We start from the raw sequence: 22,472 nt of genomic DNA, 5'->3' as shown, positions 1-22,472 counted from the left end.
CTTACTGAAGTTTTATTCACCCAAGTGGCATTGCTGATGGGGGAAACATGGGCCCTTCAGCCAAGTATGCAGTGTAACTGGCAGCTACAGATTAGACATCAATGTTCTATAGTAACAGCCAGGTAGACAATTACAGGGTTTAGATCAAGGCTGGCCTGAGGTGATCCAGTCATTTCAGTAAGTCCTTCTTCATAAAGATTCCTTCAGGAAAAAACTGAAATCGCTCCAAACTAGACTGAGACTGCAAACCATTTTGGAGTCAATACAGTTTGTAATTTGACCACTTTATAAACTGGATGTGGTAAAGATATCTGTAAGATATAAATTGCTAAATGCTTTAGGGCCAACATGCCTGTCTGATATGTTCAAGCAATATAATCTGAGCCAGATTTTCAAATCACAAGAATTTATCTTTTAAACATATCTAAGGAGTGTGGAGAAGCAGAATTTAGTTTCTATAACCGAATGTCTGAGAATCCCAAGTATATATTCTTTTAATTCACTGAAAGCCTACCTTGGCCAACATGCTTCCTGACCTCTACAAAGAGCTGAAAACTCAACAGATTAGCAAAAGTTAAATGACATGGTGGGGAGTTTATGCAACAAGAACTCACTTAACATCTTACACCCCAAGTCATGCAAACATGTCCAAGTGCTAAAGACAGTGCTACAGCTCCACTTCAGCCAAATTCAGCTTTGCAACAAGACCCTACTGAAAGAAGAATTAAACTGGGGTTCTTAACTGGCAAGATGTAATCCTTTTTAAAATGTGCCCCAGGTATCGAAAAGTAGTTCAGTTAGACTTACTACTACAAGCTTTCCTGTGACATTCATCATGGGCCACTAGGGTCAGTCCAGTATCCTTTGCATATCCTGCTACATTGAAAGGGTACACTGCAAAATGCTACTGGACTCACTGCATTCACTGCATTCAGATGCTTCAGAGACCTAGTCCTGTGATAATGTTACTATTCCATGGTATTACCTCCAGAGAATACAGAGAAAATGGCATTTAATGGGTCTAAAATTTGTCAGGTCAAAGGTTTTGATATTACAACTATTTAAATGACCCTGCCACTTTCGAAAGATTGATTGTTAACATGTCTTCCAGCTAATGTGTTGTTTACTTGATGATTTGTTAGTGCACACAACAGACTTCAATGGAGCACACTATAATCCCAATATTAATTGCTTAATTGCTTTTGTTGCCACTAGATGAAAGCTGAAAATCAGCCAAATATGTGTCCTTCAATGTTGAGTAAAGTTCTTGTGTGAGTAAAGTTCTTGTGGCGCCAGTGCATTTCAAGAGACCGAAAGTAGATCAGAACAGAATGCAACTGGCCCATGCCGCATACTGTAGGTGAGTTTAGTGGGGCTGGGATCATAGTACCGACACTTTGCTGACTTTATTACTCTCTTCCCCACATAACAGCCAAAAAGGCAGAGAGCCTGAGGCTTCCAGAGCATGAGGAACTGTGATGGATGGGGCGTCATTCCAATACAGATACTGACAAAGAAAAAAATGAAAGCATGCTGCAGACATGAGAGCAGAGCTCTACAGTATCAAAGCTGTAGAACTGGAGTGGCTGGTTGTCATTCTTCATGAGAAAGAAATTAAGGTAAAATACCCCCAGTAGGACAGCTTTGTAATTCTTGATGACATCAACTCTGGGAGGAAACAGTGCCCAATAAACTGATATGGCTGCAGTTGGTGTCAAGAAGCCTGAATAAACTAGAGAGGGCTATGTGGAATGCAGAGACCTACTAGAATTGGGTACTCTGAGACAACAAATGCACTAGGATGCTTGGCAGCCTCTAAGCAAGATATAGAGGTTCATCATTTTGGCACCTGTACAGTGGAAAAAAAAGAACCAGTAGAACACTAGGCCCTGCTAAAAAGTCTGGATAAGGGCTCCTATGGGAAGAAATCAAATGTGCTGGGCCCATTTCCTGATCAATAATGTTGTGATTACTAACTGGTATGTTCTTATTGCTAAAGTCTACTTCATGAATTCCCTCAAGGTGTATGTTGTGCCAGCACAAGAGCATACAAACTGAAAGAGGAGGACATTGAACACCATTCCAGAGACCCTGAAGAGTTGTACAGTGACCAATGGCCAAAGTATAGGTAATGGAAAAGGAACGTCATCTTTGTATGAAGAAACTGCACACCATGCCACATCACTTTAACTCAGAACGCTGGGTTAATATAGAGTGGTTTAATTGCATGCTCAATACCTAGCTGTCAATTTTCACCACTCAAAAGAAACACTGAAACTGCTATGTACCTGAGATGTGGCAGGCTAACCAATCAGCAGTCCAAGAATCAACAGACTTCACCCCATCATGAGCATGATCATGAGAGAGCAGTGCTTCAACCAAGTAAACTTCTCACTCAGAAACCTGCCAAGAGAACTCCTATGGAGTTTCCTATGAGAATTGCGACAACACGGATTCACCTTACTAGGATTATTTAAATACTTTTCCTTGTTTTTTTCCTCATCACCAATATGAGCTCTTAGAAGTGGGTCAAAATTAAAAAAAATAAATTTTTTAAAGGGGTTCCTGCTCTCGCTGTGATACACAGAGTTTGACAAGCTACTGTCTATTGCTGAAAAGAACTAATGGAGCACTCATAGCCTGCTACAATCTATGGTTAGGGGCTCCTGTTGGAATGAATTGATGGGCTGGGACCTTTTCCCATAAGGGACTAGCAACTTGTATTTACATTTACAGCATTTAGCTGCTTTTATCCAAAGGGACTTACAATTACAGGTGAATACAACTTGAGCAACTGAGGGTTAAGGGTCTTGCTCAGGGACCCAACAGTGGCGGGGCTTGAACTTGCAAGCTTCCAGTTACAAATCAAGCACCTTAACCACTAAACTACCACTGCAACTTTCCCAAACAAAGTGCTATCATGACAGCATAGAAGGTGGAAGAGATGTTCTGCCAAGTCAGAGGACCAGGGGAACTGCCACGGCCAAACTTCAAGATCACAGGTGATGGAAGAGGTATGAAGCCTTAGTGTGAAGCAGCAGCACACCACAAAATGACGAGTTAGTCGTTCTTACCTCCCAACACAAGAAACACTGAGATAGCCATCCACCTCAAGGCCAGTTGCAGACTGGAGACCAGTCGGGCTTTGACCAATCAGAAGTCCAAGGATCAACAGGCTTCACCCCCATGCTCTTATGCACACCCCAGTGGAACTTGTGATTTCCTGTCATAGCCCCTCACCCAACACTAGGGGACACATTTTAGAAAGTAGTTAAATGTGTGACATGTATAGCTCAAAATGACTGAAGTTCAATAGATTTCGTGAACCTTTGAGAAATAGTTAGTTGGTCTATGCACAGACTGTATATTTTGTTGTGAAAAGTTCACTACACAAGATTATTATTTTAAATAACAGTGACATTTCATTGCTAAAATATCCCTATTGTATCCTTGCTATTTCTGTCCTCGTTATCTGTGCCAAATTTTCTTTTACAAACGTCAGAGCTGCGAGGTTGGAATTAGTGAGAGCTTCACTCCAATTTAAAATGACACGAAGTTGTTACAATCTTAAACACAAAAGAAGGTCTGGCTATAATCATTACAGTCACATCATATGTGCACATGTTTTAATTTTCATAATACTGAGGAGACTACAATAATGTCAGCAGATAATTACATCCTCACAAGACATTTCATTCTAGCAAACCGTAACTAAGTTCTCCTTGAATATTCTTATAAATGTGTATGCGCTTTCAAATTAAGCTGCTCAGGAAAGGGATGCAAGCGTAAGTGATGATACAAAATGTTCTTCAAGAAGTTGCCTGAAATGACATATTTCTCCAGAGAGATCCAAATCCCAAACTAACAACTTTGACTGTCTGTTATGCTGAATATCAATTTAGTGTCATTGCTAATTCATGTTACTCTGTTTCTGGTTAATGTTCAAGAATGTATTTATTACCATGATTTTTATTAGTTTACATTTAAAGTACAAAATGCAATGCAGGGGGAGGACTTTGCTCACGCAAATTAGTTGCCAGAAACTAAGCCGTAGAAGGCAGTGGTGCCCACATATAGATTAACCTCCTCAACAACTGGTAGTGGATTGATAATAGAGCCAGTTGCTGAGCAGCAGCAGCAGTCCAAATGATGAGAGTAACATGGCTACCTCTGGGGCAGTGCTCTTATGCTGTCATTGCAGTCACAGAGACTTGCATAAAGCTTGAGTCTAGCACACTTATAGGGTCCCAGGAGTTTTTTCAGCTGTGTAATGATGGGAAGGTGCTCAGGGTTGCCAGGCAACAAACATCATGGTGTCTTACATGTGAACTAAAAGCATGTGCAAAGAGTAATTTTGGAATTTGGTTTAATTCATTCGGTTACAGTTACACTGCACATTAAAATCCTCTCCAAAACTAGCCATGACTGATAATAGCGGAAAGGTGCAAATATACACAATCATAGTTCTTCTACAAAATGGGCTAGATATATGCCCATTGTGATTTTATCACCTTTTTACAGTCTGGCTAGTAGAGCTGAGAAATCTCCCCAAAACAAATGGCAAACAATGCAATTTTATGAGATCCAAAACACACAGAGTTCTCTGACAGCACACTGACCCTGGACAGTTGATGATACTTTTCGATTCAGAAAGTGTTGGAAAGGGAGAGAGAAATGGGGAAAAACATCACTATATCACTGATATGCTTTATTTGGACATTGACTAAGCCTTACTTATGCCTGTATAATGTATTTAAAATGTTACGCAACATCACAAACAATGTGTCAAGATGCATCTATGACTGTCCATTTCTCAGGTCATTTGTAATTTAGTGTGTAATTACAGTGAATGATTGCCAATAATTGGTTTGCCCTTTCAAATAAATGTCTAGAAGATTTTCTTGCCTGAAGGAGAAAGGTCTTGGATTTTACTGCACACAAACTGTTAACAACCAAGGGCGGACTATGCTTGTCTGCCGATCAATTATTGATCTCCATCCTGCTTGTTTTACTCATTGGCTTACTTTCAGGCACTTATCCTCCTTCACCATCGACAGTAGTCTCAATTACAAAAGCACAAGTGCATTAAACAAACAAACCAATAAAGTGTTCATGCTACCAACATTTGTGCTGCCCACTAAAAACCTCAGATACATACAACAATGGGTGTGGTCTTTTTCTAGTCATCAGGGACAAATATTTGAGCATATAGTGCAACCCCCCACCTTGACAAACGGGTGAGGGACAACACCGAGCAGGGGGGAGGGATTTATTGGTAAGCTGTCCTTTGGAAGTTGGCCAGCATTGTCACAAGCTTTAGTGTAAACAACATAGCTAGAGTTACACAAAACATAATACATTACTTCAGCCAGCCAGCACATGCCACACATAATAGAGTTAGAAAGCAGGCTAGCAAAGTAGATGTCACCAATTTGATAATTATATTAGATATGGGAAATTAATAGATTGGAATGCTATCATGTGATACGTTTTAATGGGATTTCTATAAATTATTCCACACATATTTCTTAAACTCACTGGTAATTAGGTTGTGAGCAGAAACAAGTTACTCAAGTTGAATTAAGTCAAATGGCTTCAAATGGCTTTGATTTATTATTAGATTTTCTTTAACAACTATGGAGTAAACATGCTGAGAATTCAGTGTTTGATCTGGGTCAACTAAGGCCTGACTGAAACTTGGTTACTTCCTGTCCCTAGGACTGTGGAGAGCCATGTGACAGGCAAGGATCCATTAATATATTTTGTAAATTACTTAATGTTACATCTGTGCCAAATCAATCACGGAAGGAGAAAGAAAAAAATGAAAACATGTTTAAAAAAAATAATTAATGGAAATTGAATTTCTCATGACCACTACCAACCCAGCCAACTCCCCAATTACTATGAATCCACTCAGCAAAACAAGAAAATATAAAATATTTTCAAGGCAAAAAGTTCAGCTGTCTGCATGAACAAACTGTGAAAGTGCCGCCTCCTGGTGAACACACATGCCCCCTGGCAAGTAAACCAAGCCAGGTGGAAACTGAGTGGAAATTTGATGACGGAGGAAGTAACAAGGATGAGTCAGGGGAAGTTGGGTCTGCAGGTCCCAACAATCTCTGTGAATTTCACAGGTGAAAAGATGTAGTGTGTGCACCATGCCTGCTGTTAGAACTAAAAACAATATAAAACAATGTATTCATTAAAGAGTTGTGTGTGCGATCAGTAACACTTCATGGCTTTGTGCTGTCCTAAAATGGTTGTATTTGAAAGCAATGAATGGAACATCACAGACAGAGAGGTGATCTAAACTAATACTGTGCTGTATTCGTATGAACACTGCAAGCCTTATTTTGACAGTGGAAAACAAATGCCTTATTAAAATCTCAGCATTGCTTTGGGTGGATGTGCTTTTCATGGTGAGCTTCTGCAGTTAGCTACAGTTCAGCACCCAAGACTAAAAGAATACAGTGGTCAGTCACTTAACTGACTCTCATAAGCCAAGAGCCACACACAGGAATAGTGTCAAAGAGGACTCTAGGATCTCACTCTCTTTCTTCCCCCTCTCAGGGGGTGATGACTAACAAGCAATATAAAACAAGTTCTTGCTCACATTAAAATGTGTGCATTTTACCAGAAAAGCATTTTTCAAGCCATAACTGGTACCACAGGTGCCACCAGCACTTCACAATGCATTATCCACATCTAAACTAGACAATAGTGTGAATTACATAACATTATGGACACACCCATGTGGACTTTGGGATTGGTCACTTCTGCCAGGACTTCAGGAAGTGGCAAAAAAGAGCAGGACGCTGCCAGGACTGATAGTGAGTGGCATTTATTATTCATCTGCCTGATCATTCTTACACAACTCCACAGTGGTTCATCTTTTTATTTTACATTTCCCCCACAACTGGAATGAATTCTATGCAAACTTCTTAAACGTCATTACTTCTGTTGAGGACCCCTTCACACAGCACTGTAAATCCTTTTTAATGAGATTACACTTGTATTTTATATGATTACATGTGTATACATCCCCTGTACATGATTATTATCTAAACAACGTCTGCTTGTTGTTTCTATTACATACTCACTGTGTACAGTGCAAGTGCCACAGTCGGGATCTGTTTTTAAGTAAATTTTATAGACTGATTTATTATTATCCCAGAAACATAACATCATCTGTGATGTTATGATATCATTCCGATTAGCAAGCTTGGACTTTATGGGATAAGGAACAGCAGGGAACTCAGGCCAACGCACACAGGCAGCAACACACAGTTTTATATAAACATTTAAAGCCTGCTTCAAATCATTTACACCCTAGTCGTCACCTTTTCCACACCCAAGTTCAAGTCTGATCTTTAGTTTAGTTTGGTTCACATGCTATGCTTCAGTGCTCGTCTTTCAGGTGTCCTGCTTGAAGTGTTGCGAGTGGTAACACAACCTTGCACATTTAAACAAACATATGCACTACACTATAATTAAGATGGTGAGTAAGAAGACTGGATGCGAGACTGTGTGCAAGAATGTATAGATTGTAGGCTTTATAATCTAAAATGCTACCCCTGCTATTGGCCAATATTTCCTCCAGATAAAAACAGAGAGCAGGAGTCTCAATAAGTAAAACATGAGCCAGTGATGCTGACACTAATTACTCTTTCCTTGACGCACAAGTCTGTGTATGGGAAAGTATATATTATTAGTATTATTATTATTATTATTATTATTATTATTAATAATAATAATAATAATAATGACATATTAGGACCACTATATGACTAAACCCCCTAATAATAAATGGCTTTAATAAACATGACATTTTTTCCAGATCATTTTGCCACCAGTGAGCCTACAGACATAACCCAATGAGTTTCTTTTGCTTTAACTGGGGGTGCCAGATGATCACAGTAGATGAGCTGAATCCAGAGCCAGAAGGTCACAAAAGTGGTATGTCAGAGCAGAGTGGTGTTCCGAAAACCCTTAAGCCTAGTTTGTTAAAAAGTAATTGAGGGAAGACTATTGGTCTACAGCCAAGAGACACGTAAAGCATGCTAGACACAAGAGGAATTCAGAGAAATAAATGTTCAGTCTGATCTTAAAGGAGCAAAGTAAAGAGTGCACAAAGGGTCAGCCGACAACGGTCAGATACATTTAACAGAACTGAGACGAATTTGGGTCTCTCTCATTACTTAGGAACTATCATTAATCAAAAGGAAGGGTTTATTAACCTGGTAAACAAGCATGTACTGTATTTGATTTCATTATTTTGTAATTATTTTATGAAACATTTTTATTTTAGAATTTGTAGAAATATTTTAATCGATAATCTTCATTGTTACATCAATTTCATTTAATCTTTCACTTGTGAAAACTGAATTTAGATTTCAACTGAAAAGTGCTGTTTATACGAAAGACTAATTATTATTATTATTATTATTATTATTATTATTATTATTATTATTATTAATAATAAATGAGACCAGAAAAAGTAAATGCTTGAACTTGCTCTCCCCTCAAATCAATACCTTGATATGTATTTTGGGACTTGCACATCAAGACTTGGAACTTTTAAAAGAGTGAAAATTTAAAGATAAGGTAAGTTCTGTATTTTTAAAAATAGCTAAACTGGTGCTACATCCTGATAGACATTACTAAAGTAATTGCTCTCAGGGTGTAAAAGTCCCTTGGAATTTAAAATTAAACAACAAAATATTTTTACACAGTCACTGGCAGTATTAACTTAAACATACAACTTCTCTATAAGGAGGTGGTCCGACCTCACTGTCAATTATTTTGCATGTGCACCCATATGGGATGGCTAATCGCCAAGTGTGCATGTGTTCAGAAGGAGGAGCTTTAGAGGGAGGTTTGGATGGAGGGCATAGCACTGATAGAGGGGGTGGACTCCTTCAATTGCCAAATCTGAAGAAAAACAAACTTGATTACAGCACTTCGTTACAGCACTTATCGCATGTGTTTATTGCCCGTGATACTTTACTGAGGATCATTACAGTCCTAGTGGGAGGCAAAAGAAAATCTATATCATTCTGCCCCTACATGCCCCCTTGTACAGTAGACCAGGATGTTTAGGGAGAAGATACAAGGCACTGAGGCATACGTGTTCAGACACATCTGGCTGTGTGTGCTTCTCTGCACAGAGCACCTTATGCTGTGTTCCGTATAGTGGCTCCATGTCTACTCTTTTCCTTCTCAAAAGTCCTGTGACACTTGTCTGGTTAGGCAGAGGTCTGCCAAGGACTAACTATTTTCAAACAGTAGTGTCTGGGCAAGGGACTGAGACACAAAGGCATATTCCATGTAGCCATGCTGCAGTTCCAAATTAAAGCACATAGTCCATTTCTTTTCCAGGGTTCACAAGCTTATCATTTGTCCAGCTCTTTTGCAAATTAATGGAAACATACCATATACGTGGTGAGACTGAGAGATCTGACCATATTCATTTCCAATTGCCTTAAAGAGATTCTAAGAATGCAAACATGTTACCAGGGAAGCAATGGGGACTAAAAGGAACAGAGCCATTCTATATGCAAAGCTGAGATTTACAGCAATTGTAATTTAACCTTTCCAAGTCCATCATCACCAGGCTTCGAAAGATGTTGAGCAGAGGGACATGTGACGGTCAGGAGTTGTGCATGGCTCTTTACATGAAGCAAATGTCCTCTCATCATTGCAGGAACCAACAGACAAACCCAGCCTTTACCATCGATTTACCTTCCTCCACTAGTTGACTCTCACAGTAGACAAAGACAGTATTGACCAAGCTGACAGGAACCCACTAAAAGATTTAAGTTGACTGTTTGATGTGCATATCTGCTTTGCCAATCACCACAGTGTTTCTTGAACGCGGATGAAACACGATGGAGAAAGCAGTTTCCATTGTTCACATGCATGTCTTCCTCAGTGACCTGAAAAAGATGACATCATTGCTACTACAATCATAAGGCCTTTTCCCGCTTGTGATTGGCTGCTGCACAGTAATTCTAGAAACACAAAGCTTTACCATGTAAAACAGTACAACAGGAAACACAAATCACAGGCATTATTAAAGCATACAGGCAAATTAATTAAAACAGTGACCGCAGAGCATTGCATGGCCAAATAAGTATCTCAAAACTGGCCACTTAATTAATAACATCTAATATACTGGTTAAAGAAATAACTGCAAAAAGCCACAATTATACCATGCCAGTTGTAAGTACACCTGTTGCAGCATTCCTTGTCAATATGTATACATTGAAACACACGTTTCAGAAAAGTTCTGCTTGATCTGTTTTAATACACAACATATACTAATTATATTAATTAATCAGCTCATAGAAATGTATACTGTTAGAGGAGATATGATGGAACTGGCAAAAATAGCATTTTTCTATATCTCAGTTTAAATTAAATTCAACCTGAAGAGCAGTATTTTTTTCTGGCACTTTCCTAATGCATGTATGGTTTGGTTCCTAGGTGGAGAAATATTCCCAATAATCTTGGGTGAGGCACCAAGAACCAAAAAAGCCTGTAGATTTTGCTATCTCTGCACACCTGAGCAATTAGAATATACTGCAAATACTTCAGCACGCTAAAACAGTGGCCACATTACACCATGTTTGCTCATTTACAGAAAATCCAGTTGCTGCAGGTGAAACTGTAGAGCTATAAAATAATTTTTATGTTGCTATGGCCATCAGTCAGAAGAAATATTTATAAAAGTCTAAAGGCTCTTCAGCAGCAAACCCAGCACTTGTTTGCCTTACTTGGAATCTATTTTCCTGGGCCTGTGGCTATCCCCATGCATTTAATACTAAACCAATATTGGCTTTAGTAGTCTTTTTTGACAAGTGTTTTGCACAGTAATTAATTATTGACACATGATGACTTACATTTTTGTTAAACCTTTAATAATCAAAGAATTGTGACAACTCCACAAATGTTGTGCTTCCTTGATCTAGACACCATAACTACTAACTTACTGAGAACAAGTAATTTAAATACCTCATCCATTCTGCTTCCATTCTGAATTATTGCCCAATATTAAGCACAGGAATCACCAATTTGATCTAGGGATACAGTGACAGTCCTCTGCCTCCCCTGAACCTTCCACAAAGAAGTGCTATAAGGATCAGAACTTCTTTCACAGCTCTATGCTTAAAATGCAATTAAAACAAACACACATAAGCAGTAGTAAGGGAGAAATATTCACCATTCATCTATATGGAACAGTTTTTGGCCTTCCTTGAAGCTCTGAACTATTACTGGTGCCAGGGAGCCATCATCAGCATGCAGGGCAGGTGCCTCAACCAGGGGTTAGACTAAAGCAATGAAATGCAAGTCATGCTCCTCAGACAGGAAGAGTACCCTGCTGCAATCTGTTCAGCACTGAACATCAAAGCCAGATCTACAAGGTAAACACTTTCTCTGTAATGCTGCATAACATGCCATGAAAGATTTTTAGCAGCTTGCTCTGCTGCACATTCATGTGGCAGATGCTTTCTCGTAAAGCAGGAAAATGTGCACACAATGTCATCTGCTCAAAATTTGTTCTGCAAAAAAGTAACCTCAAATTGGCATCAAGGGGAAGGGCATCAGACTGATTTTGGCTAACCTAAACAACAGAAAGGCTTCTCAGTGACAGCATTTAGGTTCAAGGGGCACCGAATTTAGGACATTCATTTAGCATTTGTTCAAATGGGTTCAAATTGGTTAAAACGATACGGTACACAAATCACGGCTATCCCAACATAATGTTTTCATGCTGTGAGTCCTGACTGGAAATTTAAGATAAGGGTGTAGAAACGTGGTGGTGATTAAAATGACTGTTCATCCATTTCAATGGAATATGATAGACTGTCTAAATGACACTTGCTGATTTATCTACCGTCCAGATGTTCCGTGGCTACCTAAATTAAATTTTAATTAAAAGCCTGATATGGGGAGAAAAAGGTCACGAGTTCGATGTCGGCTGATAATTCCTGCAACCAATATTATACCACTAAGACACTTACCCCACACACTTTTAAACTGGTCAATGTAAACGGCACTAACAAAAACATTGAAGAAACGGCAAACGGTGAATTCACAGTTCCGATGTGTGTCCACAACAAATCTATGGAAAGGACTGACTAAATGATCATGTCTGCTGCTTACTCGAGCAATTTGCAAGCTCAAGATAAGCAGTAAATTATAGATGTTATCATGAATGATTGCATGTCTGAACTGTCAACGCTTTGCTAGAACGCAAGTACACTGTAAACCGCTAGAGATGAAGAGAACTGACTGACCACAGCACCGACGGAATACGGAATGATGAGCTCCAGCTAACCTGAGATGAGTTCCCCCCAAACGTCGCAACACAAAGCTCAATAAAGCGGTAGAGCCGCTACCACATTGCCTAGGATCTCCAAGTGTTCAGTCTACCTTACCACTACGGTTTTGGGGAAATTGGGCCCACGTTGACAGATTTGCAAACACATGAAAAAACATTTCAGAGGAGCTGAATAACTTGACAACCATCTAAAACGACAATTTGGTGGCGTCTCGAAAATCACCAATGCCGAGCAAAACTGAATAGTTTCTTGTCGTCGAAACATTTTCTCCCTGGCTCCGCGCCTTTGGAATTTCTCGGAGGGGAAATAGCCTACCCTATTCCGCATCGTAACTCGCTTATAGAATGTTTTTTTTTTTTAAAGAAAATAACAGGAAAATTAAAAACATACATGATGCCGCTCTAAGCGCATCACTGGACAAATTCGTGCATTCATACAGAAATAATTAAACGTGGCAACAATTAAACCATCGTGGATCCTGACTTTGAATTGCTTTACGCCGTGTTTCAGACTCACCTTTCCACTCCTTTTCAACTGCTGCCTGGCATGATCAAAATACTAAGCAGCACTTGCCCACCATTTCGTTTCTAATGAGAGGAACGCACACCAGCAACACACTAAAGTGCTCTCTGAAATTCAGCAACCGCTTTTCCACCACGTCGAAATAAGGTAATCCTGTTATCTTGTTGAGTAAGACTTAAAGTTTGCTTCAAAGTTGCGAAGCTGTACAGCTGCACTGTGCAGTTGCTGAAGCAATGAGATCACTGCGATTTTCTGTATCCTCCCCCTATCGGAGTCTCGCGAGAAGCATTTGTACAATGGCTTGAATTAGAATCCGGCTGAGAAAAGCGAGAACAGTAAAAACGATACAAATCGTAAATCACCAGCAGACTCGGATTTTTTAAATGCCTTTTCCTTTCGTTCCTTTCGTATCTTCCCTTTTTTAAGTTTTTGCCCTCCTTCTGTTACCTTTAGCCTCTGGAAGTTATTAAAGGATCAATAAGTAATTTCAATGATCATGAGTATAAGAAAGTTTTATTATTGTTATTATTATTATTAATAAATAGTCCTACCAACAAGTAGCAAACAATATTTATTAAAGTGAATATTTATTATTTTTTACATTATATAAAGTGCTGCTCACATATGATGAAGACTCAAATTGCTATGTAGTCCTCAAATAAACCAGTTTATGCTCCATAGAGCAGGTCCCCCAAACAGAGGCAACCATGTTTAAAATAGATTTAGCACAGAATCTCAGAAACATCCAGGCCACTAGGTGTCAGAATAATGGCAGACAAATAATTTGAAAATGGCTTATTGTTCCTTTAACTGCTCAAAAAGCAGTCATTGTAGTTATGTTATGACTCCTTACAGCATTGTCACTTGACATACTTGTGGTAGTGGAGGGCGGCAAAGACCTGTGTAAAGATTAAGCATAAAATGCACTCATAGAATGTAGCATAATGATAACAATAATGATAGTAATTCAAAGCCTATTTGAAAGCCTCCGAACTTACATTATGCACCAGTCAGTCAACCAGGAAATAATTTTAATCAGAAAGTATGGTCTAGGATAGTCTCTCAAAGGCCAGCCAACTTTGAATGATCACAAGTACCAAAAAATTGCAAGCAGTAAAAAAAACAAAAAAACAAACAAGCATCCTCTAGTAAGTAGATGTGCAATTTAATTTTTATTTTTTAGGCATGCACAAATTTCTTAAAAGACTCATGCACCCTGCATACAGGTCCAAACAGTTAACCTACCAAAAGCAGGTATCTTAATATCTAATACTACCAAATATATAATCATATCAGAGACTGTTCAAATAGATTGAACTGAATTCTTCAAGTCAATTGTATTCAGTTGAATTCATTTGAACTTTTCAAGATTTAATTTTTCAAGGGTTCCAGTGATTCTGGGTCTAATTGTTTTTTGAATTCTAAAGCAATATTTTCAACCATATTTTCTTGGGAGTACTAAATCTAAAGCTTACAAAAGATTTTTTAAAAACATTGGTGGTTAATGTAAATCATATGAATCCCTAATACAAACGGCTGTGCCTGGTAGCTTTCTTTCAAACTCTCTACAAGACTGCCTGAATTCACCAATTCATTGATAATTTCATTACATTTACTGTATTTGGCAGATACTCTCATTCAGATCCAAGTACCTTAGATCCTGGGGCGATAAAAATCAACAACTAGTACTGAAAAACAAGAAGTCTGTGAAGGGCTCAGCTCTTTAGACCATATCAGACATGTTTAATTTGTTTGACTAGACTCTGGACATAATGCAATACTGTTGCTTTTCGAAAAGACAAGTATGAATGGTTCCAAATAGATAGTGGCTGGATCTCAAACTGCTTCTCATGTCCTACATAAGTGTACTACAATAAAGCATAAAATAAAGGCTTCTGGCCCCTAGGTAATGCATGATATGTCAAATAGGGAGACACTGGGGATTTAGACAATGAAGACTGAGTCTGTGATACAGGAAGTAAGTAAAGAAAAAAAAAGCTTTTGATTTTGTAGCAAACAGTAATATATACAACAGTAATACAGTTAGTTAGATAGATAAGCAGCTGCAAACATTTCCCCATTCAATACATTTACATTTTTTTATCAATGCAAAAAGTGGCACAAACAACATCATTTCTCCACATCAATTTTTCAATTTCCTACTAATGTAAAATCATTTTCTGTGCAAGGTTAGTATTTCCAGTTCAGATACAAATTATAAGTTCAGTACTACTTCCAAATGCTTCATTCAGTTCCTAGAAAAATCTTCAGTTTCTACAAAATCTATCACATAGTGTGGATGCTCAGTTTTCTAGGATTTTAATTCACTTAAGTGAATAATATGATGCTGAACCTCAAAAAAACACTGTATTGAGAACTCAAACTAGTACTTGGATTTAGGACATGTTTTCTTAAATGCTAGGTTTTAGCATTACCTGAAAAAAATACTTTCTGTTCATGTCCTTAGGATATAATTCCACATCACATTTCTTTTTCAAATTTGACTAAAAACAACCAAAAACAATTTTTAATTAGTCTGAATGCTGAACAATTTGTTTATAATATGTTTTTAAAGCCAGGGTATTCTTTTAAAAAGAAAGGAACCTAATTAGTGTGCTACAGTGTTGCTCTGCATAGTTGAAACAATCTGGCAGAGACTTTGATGGATTTACTCAATTACCCATTTTATAGACTTATAGGGCATCTTAACAGATTTAGTTTTAAATCTAATCTAACACCTGTGCTTAATATCCAAAGGCTCACAGTCTTTTAATGAGCTACAGAGAGATTTGTCCACAGGAGGTTTGGACAACAGCCTGCAAACCCTGTGGAAATCAGACAGGAAGCTTGTCTAGTAGATTTATGTTACTGATTTATGACCTATGGAGTGTATAGTCAGTCCAACTCTAAATGAGTTCCAAAAATACCACTTGGTGACATATAAACAAGCTGAGGTGACAAATTGTTTTCTACTAGCCAATGAAAGAAACTTGAAAGAGAAGCTACCTCATTTGAAAAAACAGTGCCATGACATATTAGATTACTTATATATGTTGAGTTTTTACATAAACCCATGCATCGTTTAAATTCAGTTTACAAAAGGGTTTGTAAAATGTGGTTGCTCCAGGACACATAGCATCACAGCCTACACATCAGATTTAAAAATCAGATATGTGCAGATATATGCCTTGAAAATATGAAATCTAAAATTTTGCATTTTTATATTGGCAACAGATGATTGTGCTCTTGATGTTATGGGTTGTACAGTATGTAAACATTTCTACCCTTCACAGAACTGATCCAATGCATATAATCTGTGCAATATATGGATATAGGCAGTAATTTTGACAGGGATCCCTTAAATTATGAAAAGTAAAGTGTTGGGAAAGGAATGGAATTTGTTGGTCAAATAATAGAAGCTTTAAATAAAATATTATTGCAAAAATAATTTTTATTACCAAAAAAGGTATTTGTTTTGGATTAACAGTAAAGGGAAAGGAGAATGAGAAACAGGTGCACTCAGAATGTGACAGAGAGGCATGAGGGATGGAATGTTAATCACAGACAAGATTAAATCATTCTGATCATGTGACAACTTGTTCTGGACAAAAATAGACAACAAATTCCAGAATTGACAACTTTGGAGCACATATTTGAAATGTTTTATCAGGTGATATATGGGGATACATTAATTTAAAGATTTTTTTTTCACTGATATACGCATATTTAGTATTACAATTAGTTAGAACAGAATGATAATTGTTGATCCAAATAAGTAATTGAAAAAAATAGTATGAAAATATTTTCTCTTACACTGTATAATACATAGTACATCAAATGTATAGCAATTTTATCTGTGTATTTGCCTATTACTGTAGAACTATAAAGCTTTTAAAAAGTGGATTAAAATGTGATTGATGTTAATGAACTTTGCATCTGTAACAAGCTTTAGTCAGTGCTGGGACCATAGGGTGAAAAATATGATCTATTTATATAGTTCTGATATTGAAAACGAAACACTTTATTGTATGATGTGTGCCTGATACATATAGTCCTGTTGCAAATGCGTATCAATAGCACCATCTAATGGAGAGAATTAGATAGCAATAAATAAATAAATAAATAAACATCCACTGAATAATTAACACTCTCTGCCACACAGGTTTTCTAAATGACCGATGATAATTAAGGTTAGAGAGTTAGATAATAAAATTAAAATGATTATTAAGATTAAAGGAAAAATCATAACAGAATAGGATAGAAATGTATTGTGAAAGAAAATATATCTGAATATATTTGACTTTATGCACCATTTCTAATCTGTTGGCTATATTCACTTATTCATATACCAACCGAACCATGCTACCCCTTTGATATCAAAGTGTAAAGTGAAAACAAATTCAATGTTATTTTTGAATAGAATATTTATTTTTTTAGATTAAAGCATTATCATTGAAGCTGTTAGGAACCTCTACACTCCTTTTATATTTACACTGTTCCAGTTGATACTCCTTAGTGTGGTTTAGAGCACCAATTTCATTAAGTAAAATAAAAGAAGGTAGAGGATACTAAAGTAATGTGCTATCTCAATCCCATTCTGAGGCTCGGTGGTACAAGGAGAATGAATGAAACACCAGTTTTCATTAGTTCTTGGTCAGTCTCAATAACCTCTGGATGTCAGGCTCAATGGCAATGGTTTCAAACTTTCTGCTATATCTCTTCACTGGCTCGCCTTCAGGAGCAATGAGGAATTTCTCAAAATTCCATGAGATATCATTCCTGCTGATGGGACTCCATACTAAGAATTTGGGGTCCTGTATGAGGGAAACTGGGTCATCTTCAGGGTATGGGAGTTTGTCTTTTAAATATGAAAAGACAGGATGTGTGTTAGCCCCGTTCACGTCACACTTCTCAAAAATGGTGAAGCCAGGGTCATACCCTCCCCCAGGTCGTACGTGCTTCAAGCAGTTTAAGATTTCTCCATTTGTACAGTTTTCCTGGAAGAAGAGAAAGAGGAGATATTGCAGACAATTTCAACTGACAATTAAAGGGACATATCTATCATTTTAGGTATGGAAATGTACTGTAAAGAAAAGTATTCCACAAACTTACAAAGCCATTTTACAAATGACAATGATTTTTCTGTCATAACTGTACATTTGTGGCACATAGACTCCTGTCCAGTGATGGAGAAGACAAAGCTTTCTCAGAAGTGTCTTAAATGTTTATTAATGGTCTGTCCAATTTTGGCATCACCAATTCCATAATTTGCCATTCTTTATTTATTTTCATCATCATCCAACAAAGGATGAGAATAAAATACTTCTAGCCCTAATTTAACACTTTTTTTCTACCAATACTCTAGTAGAACTGGTTAACTGGATACCAAGACTTATCTCACCAACCTGATAGCCAAACTGGTTACAGGGGAAGCCCAGGACCACCAATCGGTGAGGGTACCTGTTCTGGAGCTCACTGAGTTGGTGGTAGTCCCGGGTGGTGGTCCCTCAGAGTGAAGCCACATTCTCAATAAGCACCACTCGTCCTCGGAAGACATTAAAATCTATTGAATCCCCTTCCAGCGTCGTAGCACGCAGGTCATAAAATGTCTTAGCTATGAAAGTCATGGTCCACGCTTCTGCATGCCCACACAGTGGTCCAGGTTCCTTTTCTAAATGTCATGCAAGTCCTCCTGGTCACCTAGCTTCAGCTATAAAGGTGGAGTGTCAAATAGCTTAGAAGAAAACAGATATACAAGAGACATGTGATATGTTGATGTGGTGAAAAGACCAAAGTAAGCCATCTCAGGTTTTAATGTGTAAACCTGCACCCATCTTCACACACATCCAGCCAGTTCTGACTGAGGTAAAGGGAAAATAGTCATATAAAAAGATTTTAAAATGCTCAAAAGAAGCTGACATTATCTTGACTGTGTTGTTGAAAACTATAGGTAACAAGGAGTTACAACAGAACAATTATATAGTCACTGTTTAGATGCAGATATTTTATGTACTGATATAAATTGTTCTCATTCACTCAATCTATGCTGCAGTTATTTGCCATATTGAAAAGGGAATTTAATCTTGATCTCATGGTCTCCTATCCACCAAAATGTGATGTGAACCCTCCAACTTCACTGAACCCTACAACTTTAGAGATGTGCATCTGAGCCATTAAACATTCAGGAAGTCATTACCCATGTTCCCAAGTCATTAAAAATAGATAAATGTTCAATCTAATCCCCTCCAGCGGAGCCAAGATTAAACTCTGATTCTATTACACAGAATCCGTAACGTGACATCACTGCTAATCTGCCAAAGAACTACAGCACAAGCTTGTTAAAAAAAAAAAGTGATGATTGCACTCTGATGTAATGGCCAATGTGTCTGCAAGACGCTTGCTCTTGCCAGTGCAAATGTGCATCCTTCACCATTTCTGACAATTACAGTTTGCAATTAATTAAAATACATTTATTTTAGAAAACATTATGAATAGGTCACATACATGTGCATCAATAACATTACTGTGGAAAATAATGTTTTAAAAACAAACACTGCTCTAATAGGTACACACAGTCATAGGAAATAACAAGTATACCACATCTTCAGTTTGTACATACATAATCAAATTCCAAAACTACCCCTTGACTGCCTGACAAAGGACTTCAGGCCAATTCTTGGTCATTTGCTGTATATCTAGACCAATGAGCAAAGATGTCTTACATATTTAAGGGTTTTTAATACAGGGAGATCAACACAGTCTTTCTTCAGTTCTAAGGTTAATAGGACTAGTATGGAACCTTTTTCCTTGCACAACACTGCAGGCCATTCAAGGTAATCCAATAACAAATTCAGTTCTCATGGCTCAGCCTATTTGTATAGAACCCTTTGGGATCATTCAAGTGGAACAATTTTCAAGTTCACCTGAAATCTTAAAAAAAAAAGAAAAAAAAAGTTTACCCTCACCTATGCCACTTTTTGCATTGATGATCAGGAGTGCACTTCCCGTATGTTTGCTATTCCTCAGAGCATAATATTGTAATTTTTTGTTTTTTATAAGCACAGTCAATTTGTTATGTACAACGAAAGGAGGCTGTTCAAATCATAAATCACCTATCTGACAGATTAAACAGGTATTTTGTATCAGCTAAAGAGGGAGGGCAAAGATCCTTTTCACGTCCACATTTCCCCTAACATAAACATGTGTCATATTCATCCTCCTCCTCCTCTGGCTCAGTAAGAGTGAACTCATCCCTGTTGGGTGGCAGTATACTCTTCAGCTCTGTCCTGTAGGCTTGCAGTACCATCTCAGTCAACCGGGTGAATGCCTACAAATGACAAAGCACAAGAGTGTAATACTAACCCCACATTAGTCACATTACAGTGGCACAGTAATGGTCCTGACACAGACCTACTACTGTAAGCATTTTAGAAGTACATTGCAAAACATCCACACACACAATGTACTTATGAACCAACCTCAGTAATATTGTAGTTGGTACAGGCACTTGTCTCAAAGAATTCCATCCCATAAGACTTGGCAAGCTGTAACATGCAAACTGTTTGTGTGATTTCATATTACATCATTTTATTAGAGCGATGCAAATATATATGTGTGTTTGCTTTACTTAAACTCAAGCCATGAAACAATGCAGACCTAAAACCTGTTACAGGAGACGTACATGACAGATCAAATATTGGCACCTTGCTCCCCTGTTCTGTGGCCACCCGTCTTCCGTGCTCCTCGTCACGTTTATTGCCTACTAGAATCCTCTGCACTGCATGCGGTGCACACTGGAGGCAGGAGCCAGAGATAAGCAGAAACATGCAGCCAAAGACTATTCAGCCAAATGCAATTAAAGGCAACACACAACCTCATCAAGGTGTGTGTGTGTGGGGGGGGGGGGGGGGGGTGTATGAGAATTCATGAGAATGAACCTCACCTCATCCGCATCACTAACCCACTTTACTATATTCTGGAAAGAAAGTGCGTTGGTGATGTCATACACAAAGAAGATTCCCTGTAAAAAGACAAAATTAACCAATACCATGATGACATCAATCTATTCCATGTCCAGTGATGATTATTTTAAAAAGGTACTGGAAGGTAACAGACAAGTAGAGGAAAGAGGCTGGTATATGAGCCATACACTGACCTGTGCTCGTCTGTAGTACTGCTTGGTAATAGTTTGGTACCTCTCCTGCCCAGCTGTATCCCTGTGGAGGTCAGATGTATGCACAGAAGTATTTTTTCAATTCATTAATTCAAATAAACTCCATTCTATTTTTTCCCCAACTTAAATTGACTATCCTCTTTGTGTTGGCTAAGGAACAACTGTGGCACTTTTAAGTCACTCTGGATAAAACAGTCTACCATAAATGTAATTAAAGAATTAATGTTATCCAAACAAATCCTATATGCAGAGATTTCAGAATGGGATATTGCCTACTACTTACCATATCTGTATTCGTACATGGATTCCATCTACTTTGAGAGTTTTCATTTTGAAATCCATCCCTGGATAAAGTTGACAAATGTCAGGATATATGCACATGACAAGATAAAAACTGTTGAGTTAAAACACTTTACACTTAGCCACACAGTGTCTTAGTTCGTTGACCTGGTGCCAAATAAACGTTCATATACTTGTTCGGCGTCAACATTGGACAAGAAAAACTCGAGAAACATAATATCTCCAGATATCAGTAAGATAACCCTAAGAACAACTTAGGATCTTTTTCCCCCAGTACCGTCTTACTTAACCTACAAACCTTGTGTAGGTTACTTCATTACAAACCTCAACTTCTACCCATCAGCTATGCCTGCGATCAATACCAATGTGATAGATACATGTGATCATGGTCTTACCAATGGTTGAAATATGCGGCGAAAAGAATTCATTTTCTGTGAGTCTGCACAACAAACAGGTTTTTCCAACCCCGGAATCTCCTAGGAGGAGTAGTCTGAATAGGACATCGTATTGCTTGGCCATAGCGTGGAAGAAACTCGATACAACCGCCCACGCTCACACCTGAACTGTACTAATTCCAGCGTAGTCCTCCTTCCTGTTTGTCATGGTTAAGCAGTGAGTCGTTCACCACCAGTGGCATCAGTCAAATCTAAGGGGTTTTAACCACTCAAGAGGAAGGTAAAGAAACCCTTTAGTGGTTTTTCCCTGCAATCCAATCACCGTTCAACGTGCGTGCGTTATTGCAGTAATTATCTTAAAATGTGATACGTGTCATCGTTTCCATTTGACGTGTCCAAGTCTATGCTACTTTTATCTACGTTTCTTTAGTACGTTTAGACTCTTGGCATGTTCACAGACACTGGTAGATAAGCCTTTTCGAATAAATAGTCTTCGTAAATTAATTAGCCGATTCGAAATGATCATAAGTTAAAATACTTATACGCGTGTGTATTTTCCATTGCTTTTTACTTAACGAGCTAGTCCTTGTCATTTGTGTAATATGTGATTTAAACTGACCTTACCCTAACATGTCCATAAACTATAGTTCTGCAAGTTGCCTAAGCACAATTTCGTAAAGGTCTAATACTTTAAAACTTTACTTTAACAGGCGCCTGTATTTGCAAGAAACACAAGAA

General features: G+C 38.0%; 3 protein-coding genes across 8 annotated transcripts in view; all 3 read right to left on the bottom strand.

Moving 5' to 3' along the window:
- LOC113579851 (signal-induced proliferation-associated 1-like protein 1) overlaps positions 1–13,096 on the bottom strand; it is a 39,139-nt gene extending 26,043 nt beyond the window's left edge. For all 5 annotated transcript variants that reach the window (XM_027014037.3, XM_027014038.3, XM_081721437.1 and 2 more), the window contains exon 1: positions 12,861–13,096. The gene's annotated coding sequence lies outside the window, so the exon portion shown is untranslated. The remainder of the gene's footprint in view (positions 1–12,860) is intronic.
- A 4,245-nt stretch (positions 13,097–17,341) lies between these two features.
- On the bottom strand, positions 17,342–18,493 carry gpx2 (glutathione peroxidase 2). Its single transcript, XM_027014047.2, has 2 exons — positions 18,272–18,493; positions 17,342–17,863 (listed from the first exon to the last, which is right to left on the bottom strand). Exons 1-2 carry the CDS (start codon positions 18,491–18,493, stop codon positions 17,510–17,512), a joined length of 576 nt encoding a protein of 191 aa, XP_026869848.1. The 3' UTR covers positions 17,342–17,509.
- An 827-nt stretch (positions 18,494–19,320) lies between these two features.
- Positions 19,321–21,901, bottom strand: LOC113579856 (ras-related protein Rab-15-like). 2 transcript variants are annotated; one of them, XM_081721726.1, is made up of 7 exons: positions 21,735–21,901; positions 21,323–21,383; positions 21,022–21,082; positions 20,809–20,886; positions 20,523–20,659; positions 20,345–20,410; positions 19,321–20,193 (listed from the first exon to the last, which is right to left on the bottom strand). In XM_081721726.1, exons 1-7 carry the CDS (start codon positions 21,856–21,858, stop codon positions 20,178–20,180), a joined length of 543 nt encoding a protein of 180 aa, XP_081577852.1. In that variant the 5' UTR covers positions 21,859–21,901; the 3' UTR covers positions 19,321–20,177. The 2 variants fall into 2 exon arrangements, with proteins under 2 accessions (XP_081577852.1, XP_026869847.2); XM_027014046.3 differs by having other exon boundaries at positions 20,570–20,659; positions 21,735–21,899.
- Positions 21,902–22,472: the final 571 nt, after the last annotated feature.

This window comes from Electrophorus electricus, chromosome 10 (assembly GCF_041902795.1).
Source record: "Electrophorus electricus isolate QZ-2024a chromosome 10, ASM4190279v1, whole genome shotgun sequence".
In the NCBI taxonomy this organism is placed as follows: Eukaryota; Metazoa; Chordata; class Actinopteri; order Gymnotiformes; family Gymnotidae; genus Electrophorus; species Electrophorus electricus.
Note: the sequence above shows the minus strand (reverse complement) of the source record. Positions and strands in the feature narration are given on the sequence as shown.

Bases quoted from the DNA above. Each gene is read 5' to 3' on its own strand.
- LOC113579856 (XM_027014046.3), bottom strand. From the start codon at position 21,858: ATGGCCAAGCAATACGATGTCCTATTCAGACTACTCCTCCTAGGAGAT. The intron at 20,887-21,021 runs GTCAGTGTATGG...GTCTTTTTACAG, and splicing joins AGTACTACAGACGAGCACAG to GGAATCTTCTTTGTGTATGA. The intron at 20,194-20,344 runs GTTGGTTCATAA...TGTCATTTGTAG, and splicing joins CCAACTACAATATTACTGAG to GCATTCACCCGGTTGACTGA.